Source organism: Castanea sativa, chromosome 11 (assembly GCF_040712315.1).
Source record: "Castanea sativa cultivar Marrone di Chiusa Pesio chromosome 11, ASM4071231v1".
NCBI classification, from domain to species: domain Eukaryota; kingdom Viridiplantae; phylum Streptophyta; class Magnoliopsida; order Fagales; family Fagaceae; genus Castanea; species Castanea sativa.
This window is the reverse complement of record NC_134023.1, coordinates 21,283,593-21,302,316: the sequence shown is the minus strand read 5'-3', so window position 1 is coordinate 21,302,316 and position 18,724 is coordinate 21,283,593. Positions and strand designations below refer to the sequence as shown.

The 18,724-nt window shown below is 37.8% G+C and overlaps 2 protein-coding genes and 1 pseudogene across 2 annotated transcripts; all 3 read right to left on the bottom strand.

The window, feature by feature from the left end:
- Positions 1-13,192: 13,192 nt before the first annotated feature.
- Positions 13,193-14,275, bottom strand: LOC142616217 (uncharacterized). The gene has a single exon (XM_075789101.1). It carries the CDS (start codon positions 14,273-14,275, stop codon positions 13,193-13,195), a length of 1,083 nt encoding a protein of 360 aa, XP_075645216.1.
- Positions 14,276-15,955: 1,680 nt separating this feature from the next.
- On the bottom strand, positions 15,956-16,447 carry LOC142616216 (uncharacterized). Its single transcript, XM_075789100.1, has one exon. It carries the CDS (start codon positions 16,445-16,447, stop codon positions 15,956-15,958), a length of 492 nt encoding a protein of 163 aa, XP_075645215.1.
- Positions 16,448-16,914: 467 nt separating this feature from the next.
- LOC142615460 (wall-associated receptor kinase-like 9) overlaps positions 16,915-18,724 on the bottom strand; it is a 47,436-nt pseudogene continuing 45,626 nt past the window's right edge.

Genomic DNA, 18,724 nt, shown 5'->3' with positions numbered 1-18,724 from the left:
ATTTTATATTACATTCTCACATTGCAGCTTACAGTATTATTAACGCATTGTGCGGGCCCGTTGCTAGTAAATAAAAATGATGCGTCCAAGGCCGGCTCAACCTACTAGGTGACTTAGGCAATAACTTAAGGTCCCCAAGTGAAAGAAAACCCCAAATTTTAACTAATAGAACCCTAAATATTAGTCAATAAATAAAAATATATACTTTTTATTAATGAATTTTTTTTTAAAGCTAAAGTAATTACAAATTTTACAACATAAAATATAAAAACTAATGTAACAATCAATGAGATGGGCGTGTTTCAACTAATATAAATACATATTCTTTGCACACACTGATGCACGTTTACAGTGTAGCCCTATAGTAATTTATTTGATATCACTGCACCTCTAAGCTCTTCTCTTAGCAATATGTGGGATGATGTGATATCCTATTGACCCACTTTTACGTATGCTCAGAGTCTTTTTTATTTATTTTTGGATAAGTGTTAATAATATTCACTTATTATGATTTAGAAATATATATGTATATTTTTTTTCAAACAAATAAAAAGGATAAATTTTAGAGATAAACAATAACTATAATTTCTTTTTTGAACGTGAAGTGAAAAATATCCTAAATTTTAGGAGTTCTTATTTTTGAATTCAAAATGAAATTTGTTATTTGACATTTATGACCGTATTTCTAAATGAAATTAGCCTTCATTAATGAGGGTTTTTGAACCATGTAAAAGTCCAGTTGAAAGAAGGGAATTATTTTATATATAAGATATATATATATATATATATATATATATTTCAATCAGTTTATCTTTTTTATTTATTAGTATTAAAGAAAATACAACAAAAAAGCAAGAAAGATTCTCAAAAAAAAAAAAAAAAAGCAAGAAAAATAGATTTTAAATAAATGTTATTTATATAAGATGAGAAAAAGGTCTCATTTAAAGTTTTCACCTTAAATTCCAAAATTGGTTAAGCCGGTGTTGGATGCATCCATGTAAACATGACAGTTCATTAATCCCAACTGACAACTTCAAAATTATGGCAAAAATTATGTCTGTGGTCTATGGTACAACTTTAGTCATAAATGCTAATTAATCGGCTCTTTTTATATAAGAGTCACGTTAACGGATGCTTTTAAAGTAATTTTTAATAAATCATTTTAGTAAAGTTTTTATACCACTTTTTATGAGAAATTGAAAAGGCTATCAAAATATTAATTACTTTTTTTCCCATATAAATTTTCAAAAATGGTTTACTAAGAGCATTCACACCAGTTTGTATATAATATAAATGTAGTGTAAAATAGATAATATAATATGTGGTGTTTTGAAAAGAAAGTATATAAAATAGAAAAAGTAAGTTCTTATACTAAAATAGACTGAAATATTTCTATGAATTAATGCGAATGCTTTAATAAATGTTAACTTTTCCTTTTAAGCAGTCACACAGGAAATATCACAATCTCTTCTGTTCCTAATTTTGACTTTTGAGGTTAAGAATAGACATTTATGGTACTAGTTTTTCTTTATTGTTGGGGTAAAAAAATAATTTCAATAATAGGTTCAATTTTGAACTAATAATAACTAACCACGTATAATTTGTTATGAAAATATTGTAAATATAATACTTTTATATTTGTATTTTTCTTTATATAAAAATAACCAATAGCTTTCTACCGTAACTTTTTGGTTTGTTCAATACACTAAGGCAAGACTCGCAGTTTGTCTCTTTGGTTCTGGCCCTTTTTTTTTAAATTTATTTAAACACCCAGTTTAGTTTGAAACTTTGACTTTGCTTTTTATTGATGCATCAAATTATCACAACAGTTTCTCAATTTTAAAGTGTTGGTTTCTTATAAGTCAAAATAAAATATTGACTTTTTGTATTTTTGCATCGACATTTTTTAACACACCATTTTCTATATATAAAAAGAGCTGTGTTAATTTCTTATATGTCAAAATAAAATAATAAAATATCATACTAAAACCAATCACAACTAAAAATAAATGTATTGTGAAAAAAAAGTGTTACATCCATAATATTTTTTACAATATTTTCATAACAAATCTTAGATGGTAAATTGTTATTCTAATTTAAACTTACTAATGAAATTACTTTTTTGCTTACCCGTAACAACTTTTTATTTATGATTTGTAATGAAAATGTTGTGGACATAGTATTTCTCTTATGAAAATGTTAAGACATCTTGTTATTGTCACAATATTTTCACAACTACTGAAATGTCAATTCTTTACAAGTCAAAGTAAAATATAACAAAGTTATAAAGCATTATGAAAACTCTGTCCCATTCTTTGTGTTTCTAGAATTTTTTTTTATTAGTCAATTTTTGTTAAACCAAAATTCACTATTTCACGTACAGTTTTCTTGGATTTAATTTTTGTAGTTTTTATTGTATTTTTTTTTTCTTTAGGCATCACTTTAAGTAAAAACGCATAGTTTTACACACACACCCACACCCACACCCACACCCACAAACTTAGGATTAAAACACTTTTCATTCTTTATGTTTGAGATAGTTCACAATTCTTTCTTAAACTTTAAACTTAAGCAATTTTTCATGTATTTTTGAGTTTTAGATAGTAATAATACTTAGAAAGTTGGAATAGTAATATTAGGTGTTTTATTTGTTACCTAGAGAACATCGAATTTTTAGGTTTAAATATTTGAAACTCATAATTTATCTAATGAAAAATTCGATGACACATGTCTTTTGTTATCTATTTCTTTTCTTGCCTAAAATGGGTGTTCATTAAAAATTAACTAAGCTAAAGATTGCACCAAGACTCATGTAGAATGATAAAGAAGAAAGTATGAATAACTAAATTTTTGTCTTGTTTGGTTGAAGGTATTTGACGAAGAGTTTCAATTATAGTATATAACATTAGTCACTATGAAAATTTAAATATTGTGACAAGATTTTAGCAAAACTCAGTTGTTTATTGTTGGAAGATGGTAATATTCGTTATTATTCTTAAAAGTTTTTAATGAGTGGATATGGACTTTAGCAAATAGGTATCAAAATTCTTATATGGATGAAATTAACTTTATATGATATATATTTTATATGTATATAGTTTTATATTTTTTCAAATAAAAATTTTATCTTAATTTTGTAATGACATATATTTTATATGTATATAGTTTTATATTTTTTCAAATAAAAATTTTATCTTAATTTTGTCATTCAGGAAGTAACCCATGTCTTGCATGTATTATCCACACTAGTACTATTTATATTAAATGAGTTTGTAGGTTGTTACTAATGGTTTGTTTGGATACCCTTTTTTTTGCTGAAAATTGAAAACTGAAAATACTATTGCAAAATAATTTTAAAATGTATGAATAGTATCGTGGGACCTATTTTTAATGAAAAAATTGTTGAAAAAAGAGGTTTGTGGGTCCCGTGCACAGTGCACGGGACCTACTAGCAGGTCTGTGTTCACGTGCTTCTCAATTAAAAAAAAAGAAAGAAAAGAAAGGCGTAAAACGCCAGAAACATAGACAAAGGGTAGAATAATTTCTACCCAAAGGCACACTAAGGTGGAGTTTGGATAGCACGTCCAAGTTTCCTGCGTCCGCGTTTTGCTTCTTTTTTTTTTTTTTTTTTTAACCCAGCCACAAGTTTGGACTTTTCAGCCATGAACAGTGCACAAATGCACTGTTCATAGGTCCCACAAATTTTATTTTTCAGCAACTTTTTCATTAAAAATGGGTCCCACAGCACTATTCACACATTTAAAAATTATTTTGCTACAGTGTTTTCAGTTTTCAGTTTTCAGTTTCAGCAAAATAAATTCTATCCAAACAGACTCTAACTCTGCCGTGAATGCTAAAAAAAAAAAAAAAAAAAAAAAACTCGTGTGAATGCTATTAAAAAAAAAAAAACTTTCATGTGAATCACGTTTTTTTCCTCTATTAACAAAAAAGTAAAATCACGTTTCTCAAAAAAGAAAAAAAAGAAAAAAAAGAAAGTGAATCACGTTTATCTTAAAAAAAAAACCTTTCATACGAATCACTTCTAGGATTGGCTGCCTAACAACTGGTTGCCTCAATAAGCATGGAAAAAAAGAAAGTTGTGATAGAAAGATCCATGTCTAGCATACTCTTAAAGCATTCAAAGTAGTGAAGTTAAATAGCTATTTTAGCTCCACCAAAATACAAAAATTAACACTACAGCAGTGGAGCTAAAAGTTTTTTTTTTCTTTACCTTCATTGCTACAGTGCACATCTATCTATAGATGTGCATTATACCTGAGAGTTAAATATATATATTTTTTATTCCCAGCCCGAACTAAAATAATATAGGTTGGTTTATTTTTTTTACATTCTTTTATTCTCCCTCTCAGACTCACTCTCAAGGTCTCACCTCTCTCTGTCTCACCTTCTCTCAAAAGTCTCTCAAGCTCACTCTCTCAAACTCTCACCTCTCTGTCCGCCGCCGGTCCGACTCACCATCACCGCCCATTGAAGCTCGATGTCACTGAGCCACCAGCCGACCCACTTCGTCGAACTCCTAAGCCGCCGATCAGTGGGCTTTTGGTTGGGTTGATTATAGTGGGTTTTATTTTTGATTGGTTGTCGCTGGTGGATCATGGTGGTTCTGGGTTTCGATGGTGCTGTGGGTGATGTAGTGGATGATCATGGCACGCCGTTGATCCGTCTGAGTTTGATCTGGGTTTTTGGTTGGGTTGATCACTGTGGCTTTTGTCAATTGTGGATGATCTAGTGGGGTTTTGGTTGGGTTGATCATAGTGGGTTTTTAATTTTTGATTGGTTGTTGGTGGTGGATCATGGTGGTTCTGGGTTTTGATGGTGCTGTGGGTGATGTGAACTAGTGGGTGATCATGGTGGTTCTAATGGTTGCTATGGGTTGTGGATGATCATCGTCGTGTTGTGGGTTATAGGGAAATTAATTTTTATTGGGTTTGATATATTATTTTATTGTAATAGATATATTATTTTATTGTGATGTTTATAATATTTTATTGTGCTGAAAGCTAAAATAGATTCACTGCTGTAGCATGTGAGTAGGTAAAATAGATAAAGTAACTTTTTGTAGTGCCAAATAGCTAAATTTTTAGCTCCATTACTATGGATGCTCTTAGTACCTGCTACACTATTTTATCAACTTTGGGTAAAATTTTGTTTTTATTTGGTAAAGCAGAATATTATTATATTACCGTCAATCAAACCTCTCCCGTCTCCTCTTGTTATCACTTGAAGTGACAATTAACAATTATAAGAATTTTGCTTTTTTTGGTCGATTAAGAAGGAAAAAATGTGTATTTGTCCTTATATTTTGGGCCAAATTCCACTTTGGTCCTCATATTTGTTTTGAGTTTTTATCTTGGTTCCTAAATTTTAGAAATCACTTTTAATTTAGCTATTAGCATATTATCGTTATTTCACTAATTAAAAGTGCCTATGTAGTCCATGTAATGCATGTATAGCATGTTAGACAATGGCTTGACTAATAAATATATAATAAATTTTTTCAATAAATATTTAAAAATAACACATCAACATTTTAATTGAATAAAAAATTACTTTCCAAATTTTAATTTTTTTAAAAAATAACATCACAAATATCAAATCTACCAATCTCTAATTTCGGTAAAGACAAAAAATCAACCTGACACTGTACTTAATAAAAAAACCTTTTTAATCACCAAAACCCAAATCAAAACACCCACTCTCTCTCTCTCTCTCTCTCTCTCTCTCTCTCTCTCTCTCTCTCTCTCTACATTGTGATTGGACAAGCCGAGCCATAGATCGCCCCGCAACCGCCTTGGCAATGGCTCTGCACTCAATCTCTTCTTTCCTCGATGTCTAACTCATTCACTCTCAATCTCATCATCTTTCTCTCTCCTCTCTTCTCACTATTTGAGCCCATAACTAAAAACCTAAATCGATAGTGACTGGGTAGTTTGACAAGTCTAATAATATATCAACATTTTAATTGAAAAAGAAAATAAAAAAATTACTTTCTCAATTTTAATTTTAGAAATAAAAAATAACATCACAAATATCAAATCTACCAATCTCTAATTTTGGTGGAGAAAAAAATCAACCTAATATTGTACTTAATAAAAAACCCTTTGAATCCCCAAAACCCAAATCAAAACACCTTCTCTCTCTCTCTCCATTGTGATTGGACAAGCTGAGCCATAGATTGTGCCACCACCGCTGTTGGCAGTGGCTCCACACTCGATCTCTTCTTTCCTCGATGTTTGACTCGTTCTCTCTCAATCTCATTATCTTTCTATCTCCTCTCTCTCTCTCTCTCTCTCTCTCTCTCTCTCTCTCTCTCTCTCTCTCTCTCAGCCCATGACTGAAAGCCAAATCGATAGTGACTGGGTAGTTTGACAGGTCTAATAACACATCAACATTTTAATTGAAAAAAAATTAAAAAAATTACTTTCTCAATTTTAATTTAAAAAATATGAAAAAAATAACATCACAAATATCAAATCTACCAATCTCTAATTTTGGTGGAGACAAAAATCAACCTAATACTGTACTTAATAAAAAACCCTTTGAATCCCCAAAACCCAAATCAAAACACCTTCTCTCTCTCTCTCTCTCTCTCTCTCTCTCTCTCTCTCTCTCTCTCTCTCTCTCCTTATGCATTGTGATTGGACAAGCTGAGCCATAGATTGTGCCACCACCACCATTGGCAGTGGCTCTGCACTCAACCTCTTCTTTCCTCGATGTTTGCCTCGTTATCATCTTTCTATCTCCTCCTCTCTCTCACTCTCTAAGCCCATGACTGAAAACCCAAATCGATAGTGACTCAGTAGTCTGACAGGTCTAATAACACATCAACATTTTAATTGAAAAAAAAAAAATTTTAAATTACTTTCTCAATTTTAATTTAAAAAATATGGAAAAAAAACATCACGAATATCAAATCTACCAATCTCTAAATTCGGTAGAGACAAAAAATCAACCTAATACTGTATTTAATTAAAAAACCCTTTGAATCCCCAAAACCCAAATCAAAACACCTTCTCTCTCTCTCTCTCTCTCTCTCTCTCTCTCTCTCTCTCTGTGCATTGTGATTGGACAAGCCGAGCCATAGTTCACGCCACCACCACTATTGATAGTGGCTCCACACTTGATCTCTTCTTTCCTTCATGTATGACTCGTTTTCTCTTAATCTCACCATCTTTCTATCTCCTCTCTCTCACTCTCTAAGCTCATGACTAAAAACCCAAATTGATAGTGACTAGGTAGTCTGACAGGTCTAATAACATATCAACATTTTAATTGAAAAAAAAAATATAAAATTACTTTCTCAATTTTAATTTAAAAAATATGAAAAAAATAAAAAATAATATCACAAATATTAAATCTACCAATCTCTAATTTCAGTAGAGACAAAAAATCAACCTAATACTGTATTTAATTAAAAAACCCTTTGAATCCCCAAAACCCAAATAAAAACACCTTCGATCTCTCTCTCTCTCTCTAGCTCTTTGTGCATTGTGATTGGACAAGCCAAGCCATAGATCACGCCACCACCACTATTGACAGTGGCTCCACACTTGATATCTTCTTTCCTTTATGCCTGACTCGTTCTCTCTTAATCTCATCATCTTTCTCTCTCCTCTCTCTCTCACTCTCTAAGACCATGACTGAAAACCCAAATCGATAGTGATTGGGTAGATTGACAAGTCTAGATCTGAAAGAGAGAGAGAAGCACAAAGGAGATCCAAGTTAGAAGAGGGTTGATTGGATTGGGTTTTCTCTAGGATCTATGGTGGATCTGTGGCGTTGGATGATTGAGTTGTGTTGAATTTGTGTTTGATGATTTTGGCTGAAATTTATGGAAGAACAAAGGCCTTTGCCTTAATTGATGCTCTCTCCCTTTTTCAAGTCTAAAGCAAATGAGGCAGCTTCATCTGCAAATAAAGTTGATCGGTTTTTGTTGTAGTTGACTAGTGACACAAGTAGAAGCAAAGAAAATGGTTGGTATCACATGATCCAATGAGTGTTTTGCCTTTTCTTTTATTTCTTTTGGTTTCTATAATGGGTGTTTTGTTGTTGATTAGGTTGGGTTTTGATTGTCTGGGCTTGAAGATATGTTAGGATGAATCTTCATTAGATGAAATTCTATGTATTTGGTCGAATCTATGTTATGAGAAATGTTGTATTAGGATAACAATTCTTAGTTGAATGCATAATTAATTTTTGTGCAAGAATGTGTACAAATTTCGGAATAGCAATTCTTTGAGCTACTATGTTCTTCGTTCTTCTAGTTAGTATTTAAAATTTGGTTTTAAATTTGATTTTTGTTAGTGATGATGCCGAAAATCGTCCGTAAGCCACACGGTCCTCACATGCCCTTGATAAAGAACCTGCACAACACAAAAGTTGAAGACCTTGAGAGGAGTACCGGTGTGGAACCGGCCAATTACCCTCTGACGGTCAAGTTAGAGAAATCTCTTGTTCACAACTCTAGAGTGCCAAAGTTGGGGCGAATTATGCGTACCTTGATTTATGAGGGTTTTGGGGTATTTATAGTAGTGTGGAGTTGACATCCGTGCCTTGGCCAAGAAGTTCTTTCCTCTTAGGAGAGAACCTCTTGGATTTTGCGTATCTCCTAGAATTCTTTTCCTTGTAGGAGTCTTCTTAATTAGGATTAAGCGTGCAATGCAAGAAGTCTCCTTATACACATATGCGTGAAGATCAAGTAAAGCCATGTTAGACCTGACGGAGGTTCGCTTACCCTCTTCAGCTTGTTCTCGTCAACTTATAGCATCGTCACTTTGTTAGGGTCGTCAGCTTCGTTATGAAGCTGTAGACTTTATGACGTAGCCGTTTGTGATAAGCGATGCCGATGGGATTATTGGGTCCATCACCTTTTTCCTCGTCATGGTTTAACTTCTAAAATTATCCTTATTAGCTGCGCTACTGTCGCCTTTTCAGGAGCGTCCTTTTTTCAAGGAATCGCCCACTTGTAAGTTCTCTTTTCCTTGATTCCATCCTTTATTTTCATTTTTTTTGTCAATTATTTCCCTAGTGAGGCCGTCATCCTAGGTTCTTAGAATGAAAACGTCACTTGTAGGTAGTCGGATGTCTAGAGAAGCGATGAGTAAACAATCGTCGATTCGCGAGAGAGCGGGTTACGACGAGGTCTTCCAATCAAGTCGTGAGCCTAAGGAGGGCTTCTCTTGGTTGTCAGAAAGGGAATCGTCAGCCCAATCTTCTGACGAGGAAGTAGGAAGTTTTAGAGGAGAAGATGATGGTGATGAAGGGGAAGAGGAGAGAGAGAGCATCGAGAATGAAGGTGACGGTGGTGATGAGGAAGAAAGAGTGAGTAACGGTGATGAAAATGACGGTGGTGAGGAGGTCTTAAGAAGTACTTCGAGAGGCCTCGGAGATAACCGCCCTTTCATTCTACCCAAGAAATGGACCGTCAATGAATTCTTGCCGACGATGTCAGTCAATGTCTTCAATAATTTACGTTTCCATTACCAAATTCCGGACGACATCCTAATCCGTCTCCCTAGGGAGTTCAAGAAATGTTATTCAGGGCAGACCATGAACGTCGGCATGTATGACGCCATGTTCGTGGCAGGATTGAGGCTGCCACTGACGGCACTTCATCGTCAGCTGGCTAATTTCTTGGGTTTATCCGTTAGTCAGATTGCCCCCAATGCTTGGCGGATATTTATTAGGGCTGAGATTTTATGGGTTCGTCTGAGTGGAGAGAACTGTCAGTTAACCCTTGAGGAGTTCTTTTGGTGCTATCGACCCCAACATATCTCCTCGTCCTAGGGGATATACCATTTCGTAGTGAGGAAGAAAGAGCTAAAGTTGGTGTCGGATATGCCCGATTCAAATAGGAATTGGAATGGCATGTACTTTTTTTGTCAAGGGGACGAACTGGGTGTGCCGTCAAGAGGAGTGAGAGTCGATGCCCCATGGTTTTGATAACACTTGGGCTTATGTTAAGGATTCAGGTTAATCCCATATGCTTCTTAACTTAGTCCATTTGTTTCAAGTCTCTAACACCATCTACTTTTCTCTTCAGCTAGTGTTCGCCCACATATCACAGTTGAACAAGAAGATTTTTTTTGTCGGGTAACAATAATTTTGTTGGACGAGCAGAAGTGTTGAGACCTGATTGCACTCGATACTTTACATCTTTATTGAGGAGGTCCAGAGTCGACGCCGGAAGCTCGTAGATTAAACGCCTATTCCCGTCAACGTACGCATCCCTTGATTTCTCCTGTCTCTTTGTTTTCATCATTTCTCCTGTTTTGATTCTCTTCTCCCGTCGTTTACAGAAATGGAGGAAGCTAGGCAAACGGTGTGGGCAGTTGCTGCCAAGAGGAAGGAAGAGGAGAAAAAAGCAAAGGGGGAGGGGACGTCCTCGTCAGCTCCTAAGGCCGGCGGGAAGGCGACTACTAAAAGAAAGGCTGACGAGAAAGACGTTCGTCCTGGGAAGAAGGCTGCCATAACTCCTAGGGATAAACCCCCCAAAAAGCTGTCGCCTCTTAAGTCTGGCCACAGGGCAGGCAAAGGGCTGATGACGACATCAGGCCTCGTCACTCAGGGGCCCGACCGTCACCTTCTCACTCACAAGGACTACGCTGTGGAGGTAATGGAGTCCGTCCTAAAAAGTGAAGAGATAGATCCTTGTGTTGAGCAAGCGACGGAGGATCTAGGGGCGTCAGACCATTTTGACCTTGCTTGGGTATGTTTCTTTCTTTATTTCAACACTAGCTGAGGTTTAATAAGCTAATGTTGTTTTGTTTTTTGACGTATAGGCTCTGGTTTGTATGAAGGCTTTGCAGGGTAGGGGCATCGCTAAGGAGGGAGTGATCACCTGTCTGTATAAGCACATTAAGAACCTGATCGATGGGCAGGAGCAATACAAGGTGGCTTCTCGCACTCTCAATAAGGAGGTGAAAGTGCTGAAGGAACAACTGGCAGAGGAGGGTCGTCAGAGGAAGCAAGAACAAGAAGCCAAAGTGACGGAGGAAAAGGAGTTGAAAGCTCTTTCAAGCCAGGTGGAAACGGCTAGGAGCGACGCTGTGGCAGAATTTAAGGCTTCACAGCCCTTCATAGATGCTTGTGCCGTCGACTACGGTGAAGGGTTTGAGGATTGCCTAAAGCAAGTCAAGTCCGTCTACCCTAACTTGGATTTATCCAAAGTCACTATGGACGAGCCTCTACCGTCGACCCCTGTGGGCGATACTATCTTTAAGGACAGTGACGATGTTACCAAGTTCGAGGCGGACCCAAAGGATGATAGTGTTGTCCTTGTCCAACCTGCCATGGATCAACCCGTCGACCCTTTGACCCCATCAACCAATCCTTCTACTGCAGAAGACCTTCCTTCTTAAGGCGTCTAGGACCTTCCTTCCAAGAATGACGAGAATCCTCAAGACCCCCTAGCCTCTTGAACTCAGCTTTTTGTTGTTGTTGTTGTTGTTGTAAATTTGATTCAATTTCAAACAATGTTTGATGCCCCTTTGTTTTTGGGTTTTGCTTTTAAAAACTTTACTTTGTTTGTAATATTTTACACTTGTCACTTTTAGTAGATGTGTTGCTTTTCATTTGGCGTGTATGTCCATCCTCTGCACTTGTATGTCAGGATACGCTTGTACTTGGTGAAAAAGGGTGAAGTTGTCTACTTAAGGTGTCCTCAGACTCGTCTTCTTTAATGATTTCAATCCGTCCTTTTGGGCACTTATCATGGATCCGTCTACTTATGGATTTTACTAGTTTGTTTATTGGCGGGTTTTATGAATTCGTCTATTAAGTGAACCCATCCACTCAATAAACTTGTCTACTTTGTGTGCCTACAACGTTTGTCCACTTTATGGTTTTAGGAGTGGGTTCGTCCACTTTGGATTTATATTACTCATCTACTTTGTAGTTTTTGCTGATAGGCCTGTCCTCTTCATGGTCTTAGGCTTGTCTACTTTGTAGACTTGGGAATAGTTTTTTGTCCACTTTTTGGACTTATATTAAACTTGTCTACTTTGTAAACTTTGGTGATAGGCTCGTCCACTTCGTGGTCCTAGCCTCGTCTACTTTGTAGACTTGGTAATAGGTTTTGCCCAGTTTTTGGATTTAGTAGTGGACTTGTCCACTTTGTGGACTTTGTGATAAATCCGTCCACTTTGTGGACTTAGTAGCAGACTTGTCCACTTTGTGGACTTAGTGATAAATTTGTCCACTTTGTGGTCTTATGATAAGTTCGTCCATTTTGTGGACTCAGTGATAAATTCGTCCACTTCGTGGACATAGTAGTAGACTCGTCCACTTTGTGGACTTATGATAAGTTTGTCCACTTCGTGGACTTAGTGATAAATTTGTCCACTTTGTGGACTTAGCAGTAAACTCGTCCACTTTGTGGAGTTAATAATAAGGTTGTCCACTTCCACTTAAGGACTAGCTAATTCTGTCCACACAACAAATACGCTAGTCATTTTGAATAAACTCCTCTTATTATGATGAATGCATATATAAGTAGAAAATAGTTCCAAAAAGAATAAACCTCAGCCCTTTGGGCTTGAGTAGTACTGTAGGCAAAATTAAACTAAGATAAATGACTAAAAGAAATAAACTGGGAATGAGGAGTAGCGTTCTTCATGCTATCTTCTACTGGTAGTACTTCTTGAGATGCTCGGCGTTCCTTGGACGGTGTAGCTTTTGCTCGTCAAGTGTCTTCAAATGGTAGGTGCCTTTCCTTAGCCATGACGTTATTCTGTAGGGTCCTTCCCAGTTTAGGCCGAGCTTTCCTTGTGTGGGGTCTCTAGTAGTGCCCATCACTTTCCTTAAGACGAGGTCTCCAACCTTGAAGTCTCGGTGTTTGACTTGGGAGTTGTAGTGTTTGGCCATGAGATTTTGTATCGTACGAGTCTCTGTTCAACTATCACCCTGACTTCGTCAACTAGGTCAAGTTGTAAACGTATGGCCTCGTCGTTCCTCCCCTCGTCGTGATTGTCCACCCTATAGCTTGTGAGCCCGACCTTAGATGCCCAACCTCAGATGGGATGACCGCCTCGATCTCGTATGCCAGTCGAAATGAAGTTTCTCCTGTGGGAGTTCTGATTGTCATCCTGTACGCCCATAGTACGCTGAGCGGCTCCTCTGGCCATACACCCTTTGCCCCCTCGAGCCGAGTCTTGATGATTCGAAGCAAGGATCAATTCATGACCTTAACTTGTCCATTGGCTTGAGGATGGGCAGGGGAGGAGTAGTGGTTCTCGATTCCTAACTGTGAGTAGAAGTATCGGAAGGAGTCATTGTCAAATTGCTTACCGTTGTTTGAGACCAAGACTCTTGGGATTTCATACCTGCAAATGATGCTTTTCCAAACAAAGCTCTGTACGTTCTTCTCAGTGATTATGGCCAGGGCTTCAGCTTCTACCCATTTGGTGAAGTAGTCTATGCCGACTATCAGGAACTTCAGTTGCCTCACTGCTATCGAGAATGGGCCCATGATGTCCAGTCCCCATTGGGCGAATGGCCACGGAGCTGTTATTGGGGTCAGCTCTTCCATCCGTAGTTTGATGATGTTTTTGAACCTTTGACATTTGTTGCAGGCTTTGACATAAATCTGGGCGTCTTTCTGCATAGTCGGCCAGCAATATCCTACCTTAATCAATTTATGCACCAATGACTGCAACCCTGAGTGGTTGCTGCAGATCCCCTCGTGTACTTCTCTCATGATATAATCTACTTCTTCGGGGCCTAAACATCTCAAGTATGGTCGGGAGAAACCCCTCTTATACAGGACGTCCTTTATCAAGACAAATCGCGCTGCCTGAACCTTTAGCTTTCTTGCGGCTTCCTTCCCGTCAGGTAGCGTGCCGTCTTTCAAGTAAGAAACTAAAAGGGTGGTCCAATTGCTTTCGAAACCTATCTCCTGCACATCAACGACATCTATCAGTGGTGAGAGCTGAATAAAGGAGAGTACCTTGTCGGGGGTGATCATGTATTCTGCTGATGCGGCCTTGGCAAGATGGTCGGCTTGCTCATTCTCTCCCTTTGGAATTTGAACAATCTTGACCTGCAGCTCGTTTACCCTTCTCTTTGCTTGCTCTAAGTACTTCTTCATCTTTTCGCCCTTGCATTCATAATCACCATTTACTTGGTTTGTGATGACCTGGGAGTCGCAATGGATAACCATATTCGTGGCCTCTACTGCTTTGGTGAGATCTAGTCCCACTATCAGGGCTTCATACTTCCCTTCATTGTAAGTTGTAGGGAAGTCAAGACGGACCATGCATTCGATCTCGTCACCCTCTGGGGATTGAAGTACGACCTCTACTCCACCAGCTTGTCTATTGGGCGATCCGTTCGTGTATACATTCCATTGGGGATATGCCGCCCCCTAGCCTTCCGCGTTAGTGAACTCCACAATGAAGTCGGTGATCACCTGTCCCTTGATGGCAGTACGTGGACGATATTGTATTTCAAATTCACTCAACTCTATTTCCCACAGCGCCATTCGTCCGGTAGCTTCAGGACTGCTCATTGCTCATCATAAAGGCTTGTCAGTTAGGACGATCATTGTATGGGCTTGGAAGTATGGCTTGAGTTTATGGGTGGCTATGACTAGAGCAAAGGAAAGCTTTTCCATTTGAGGGCACCTTTCTTCTGCACCATGAAGTGCTTGGCTGGCTTAGTATATGGGTCTTTGCACCTTGTCGTCTTTTTTGACCAAGGCCGCACTGACGGCGGCTAGGGAGACAACCAAATAGAGGAACAACTCTTCTTCCAGTTGCGAGGGACTCAGCAACAGTGGGGAAGAAAGGTAGGCTTTCAGGTCCTTCAATGCCTGCTGACATTCGGTCGTCCACTCAAAAGACCTCTTCAACGTGCGGAAGAATGGTAGACACTTATCCGTTGTTCTGGATACAAATCTATTAAGCGCGGCAATCTTGCAGTTAAGGCTTTGTACTTCTTTTACTCTTTTAGGAGGTGCCATTTCTATTATAGCCCAGATCTTGTCTGGGTTAGCCTCAATACCTCTCTGGGACACCATGTATCCTAAGAATTTTCTCGTCGTCACTCCGAAGGCACACTTGTCTGGATTAAGCTTCATGTTGTAGGAACAAAGAGTGTCAAAGGTTTCCCTGAGATTCTCCAAGTGATTGTCTTCCCTTCGGCTTTTCACTAGCAAGTCATCGACATAGACCTAGACATTTCTCCTGATCTGTTGTGCGAACATCTTGTTCATGAGCCTCTAATATGTTGTGCCTGCTTTTTTTAAGCCGAATGGCATGACCTTGTAACAAAAAAGGCCTTGGCTAGTTATGAACAAAGTCTTCTCCTGATCAGCTTCGTCCATTTGGATTTGGTTGTATCCTGAAAATGCGTCCATGAAGCTCAGCAGTTGGTGTTGAGCCGTAGAGTCCACCAAGAGGTCGACCCACGGGCGGGGGTAGCTATCTTTGGGGGATGCTTTGTTCAGATTCTTGAAGTCTACACACATCCTCCATTTTCCATTGCTCTTCTTGACCATCACGACGTTCGCTAACCAGTTGGGGTAATAAACTTCCCTAATGAAACCTGCCTCTTGTAGCTTGTGGACTTCTTCTGCTACAGCCCGGTTTCTCTCTTGAGCGAACACCCGCTTCTTCTGTAGGACAGGTGGAAAGGAAGGCGACACATTTAACCTGTGTACCATGACTAACGGGTCAATTCCTGGCATGTCTTCATAGCTCCAAGCGAATATGTCCTGGTTTTCTTTGAGGAAAGTGGAGAGCGCTTGGCGGATCGTCGGGTTTGTAAGGGTGCCGATCTTAGTTGTCCATTCTGGTTGGGAATCGTCAAGAGGTATATCTTTGAGTCTTTCAATGGGCTCCGTCATTCTTTGATGTTCTTCTATGTTCATGGCTTGGAGGTGGTCATCCATTTCCATCATAGCTACGTAACACTCGCGTGCAACTATCTGATCTCCTCACAATTCCCCTACTCCATAGTCAGTAGGGAATTTTATCATCAGATGGTAGGTTGAGGTTATAGCCTTCCATGAATTGAGGGTAGGCCGTCTTATGATGGTGTTGTAAGCAGACCAGTAGTCGACCACGTGGAACGTTACACTCTTAGTGATTTTCTGGGGATAGTCGCCCACTGTTACGGCCAAAGTGATGGTACCAAGGGGGAATACCCTAATTCCTCCAAAACCAACGAGTGGAGTGTTTGTTGGAACTAGTTGCTCCCTACCAATCCCCATCTGTTGAAATGCGAGGTAGTAGAGGATGTTAGCCGAGCTGCCGTTGTCAACTAGAACCCGGTGCATGGTATAGTCTCCTGCTTGTATGCTAACGACGAGTGCGTTGTCATGTAAGAGGTGAAGACGTCGTGCATCTTCTTCCGAAAACCCGATGAGGGGGTTGTCGATCTGCACCATCTTTGGTACGGAACCCGTCAGCTGGATGTTCTGAACCATCCTGAGGTAAGTCTTACGGGCCTTTTTTGACGACCCAGCATCGCGGTACCTCCTACGATCATTCTTATATTTCCTATAGGTGGTCTGGGGTGCTCGTTCTCCTGTCGGGGAGCCTGTTCCTGTGGTGGGTCTGTTTTTTCCTTGTTGACAAACCTCTGTAGCCTTCCTTGTCTAATAAAAGCTTCTATTTGTTGCTTTAAGTCGTAGCAGTCAGCTATGTTATGGCCGTGATCACGGTAGAAGCGGCAATATTTGTCCCTTGACCTCTTGTTTGGATCTCCCTTCACCTTGCAGGGAAAGGTTAGGGCTCCTTCATCTTTTATTTGCATTAATACTTGGTCGATTGGGGTAGTCAGTGGGGTGAAACTTGTGAACTTCCCCGCAGGTGGTTTGGAGCGTCGGTCCTCCCGCCATTCTCTCACAACATAAAATGAAACAAATTACTACAAAGCAAATAATTTTATTAATTACAGTGATTTAAAAGATAATATTGGTAGGACGATCAATGAACAAAATGAAGCAATTTTCTGAATAGGATTATGACGATGTAGAGCAAGGATATGAAGGATCAATTTCTTTGCTTCTAACATACTGAAGTTCTTCACAATTTTGTTCACCACGAGAAGCTTTTTGAATTCCCTGTAACTCCATTGCGACCTCCCCCATTGTAGGGCGCTTTTTCCCATTCAAGTGCAAACAACTTTTTGCAAGATTAGCAACTATGATGATCTCTTCTTTATCACCTTCTTTCTTGATTCGATCATCAATAATATTAAAGAGATGGTTCTGTTTCATTGAAAGAATGAAATATGTGGATAGACTTCTAACTTCTTCCGACCTTGTTGAAGAAACACGTTTTTCTCCAGTTTAAAGCTCAACAAGGACTATTCCAAAGCTATACACATCACTCTTTTCTGTAAATTGGCTTGTTTGGAAGTATTCTGGGTCCAAGTACCCAAAAGTTCCATGAACTAGGGTGGTTACATGAGTTTGGTCAATCTTCATTGACTTTGATGTCCCAAAATCTGCTACTTTGGCTCTGTATTTTTCATCTAAGAGTATGTTCGTAGACTTTATATCTCGATGATAAATTGGTGAGGAAGCTTCTGAGTGTAGGTAGGAAAGAGCTCCTGCAATTTCTATGGCAATCCTTAAGTGCATACCCCATGTTAATGGAAACTCTTCATTTTCTTCATGGAGGTACTGAAAAAGTGCCCCATTTGGGATGAATTCGTATACCAACAAAGGAACTTTGGTCTCCAAACAACACCCAAGTAGCTTAACCACATTTCTGTGGTTGATTTGTGAAAGAATGATAATCTCGTTAATGAAGTTTTTGAGATTACCTTCATCTAGAATGTTGCACTTTTTAATTGCATTTATTTGTCCATCACTCAACATTCGTTTGTAAACTGTACCTTGTCCACCCTTTCCAACTATTCTTCTTTCACAAAAATGATCTGTTGCCTTTTCTAGCTCCTTTGAATTGAACAATCTTATATTTTGAACATTATTTTCCGTGGAAGATAATTGTTGTTGTAACAATAAACCACCATTCTTTTTGAAGAATTTTTTCTTTGTCTTGATTTTATTTCTCTTCTTTGTCCATTTGTATATAACCCATGTAGTTGGTAGACACAGTACTCCAAGGCTTGTACCAAGACCTGCACAATTCACACAAATAAATGTGAAATATCTATGTTTTTTAGTATTTAAAAATATGAATGTGTAATATATATTTTGATCAGAAGTACCTACTTTTTTTTTTTCTAGATATTAACTCTTCCAAATAATGTTCTCACACTACCCTATAATCTAAATAAGTGCTAACTTCAAATTGATTTCTAGAACAAGGGGAAAAGAATGATTTTTTCTTGATTTTCAGGTAATCTATGATATATATATTTTTAAAATGAAGGTAACCTATAATATATATAAAACAAAACAATTTGACTTTTGGTTATGTCATAATATGGTATTATATATAAACTTTTGAGTTTTCATAATTTTATACATCATTATTTCAATAGAAAATTTTCAATTGAATTTAAATTCTATTCTATAGTTAAAATTTTCATTAGAATCTTGACACTTCCTATTTTCTTTAAATGGTAGAATATATATATATATATATAGTTCCATACACAAATAATCATAAGAAGCACCTAATGCTAGAAGATATAGTTCATTCTAAAACCACATTCATAAATGCCTATTAGTAACTAAAAATAATCATCAACATTCATATTTAGATAAAAATAATAGAAAAAATTCATA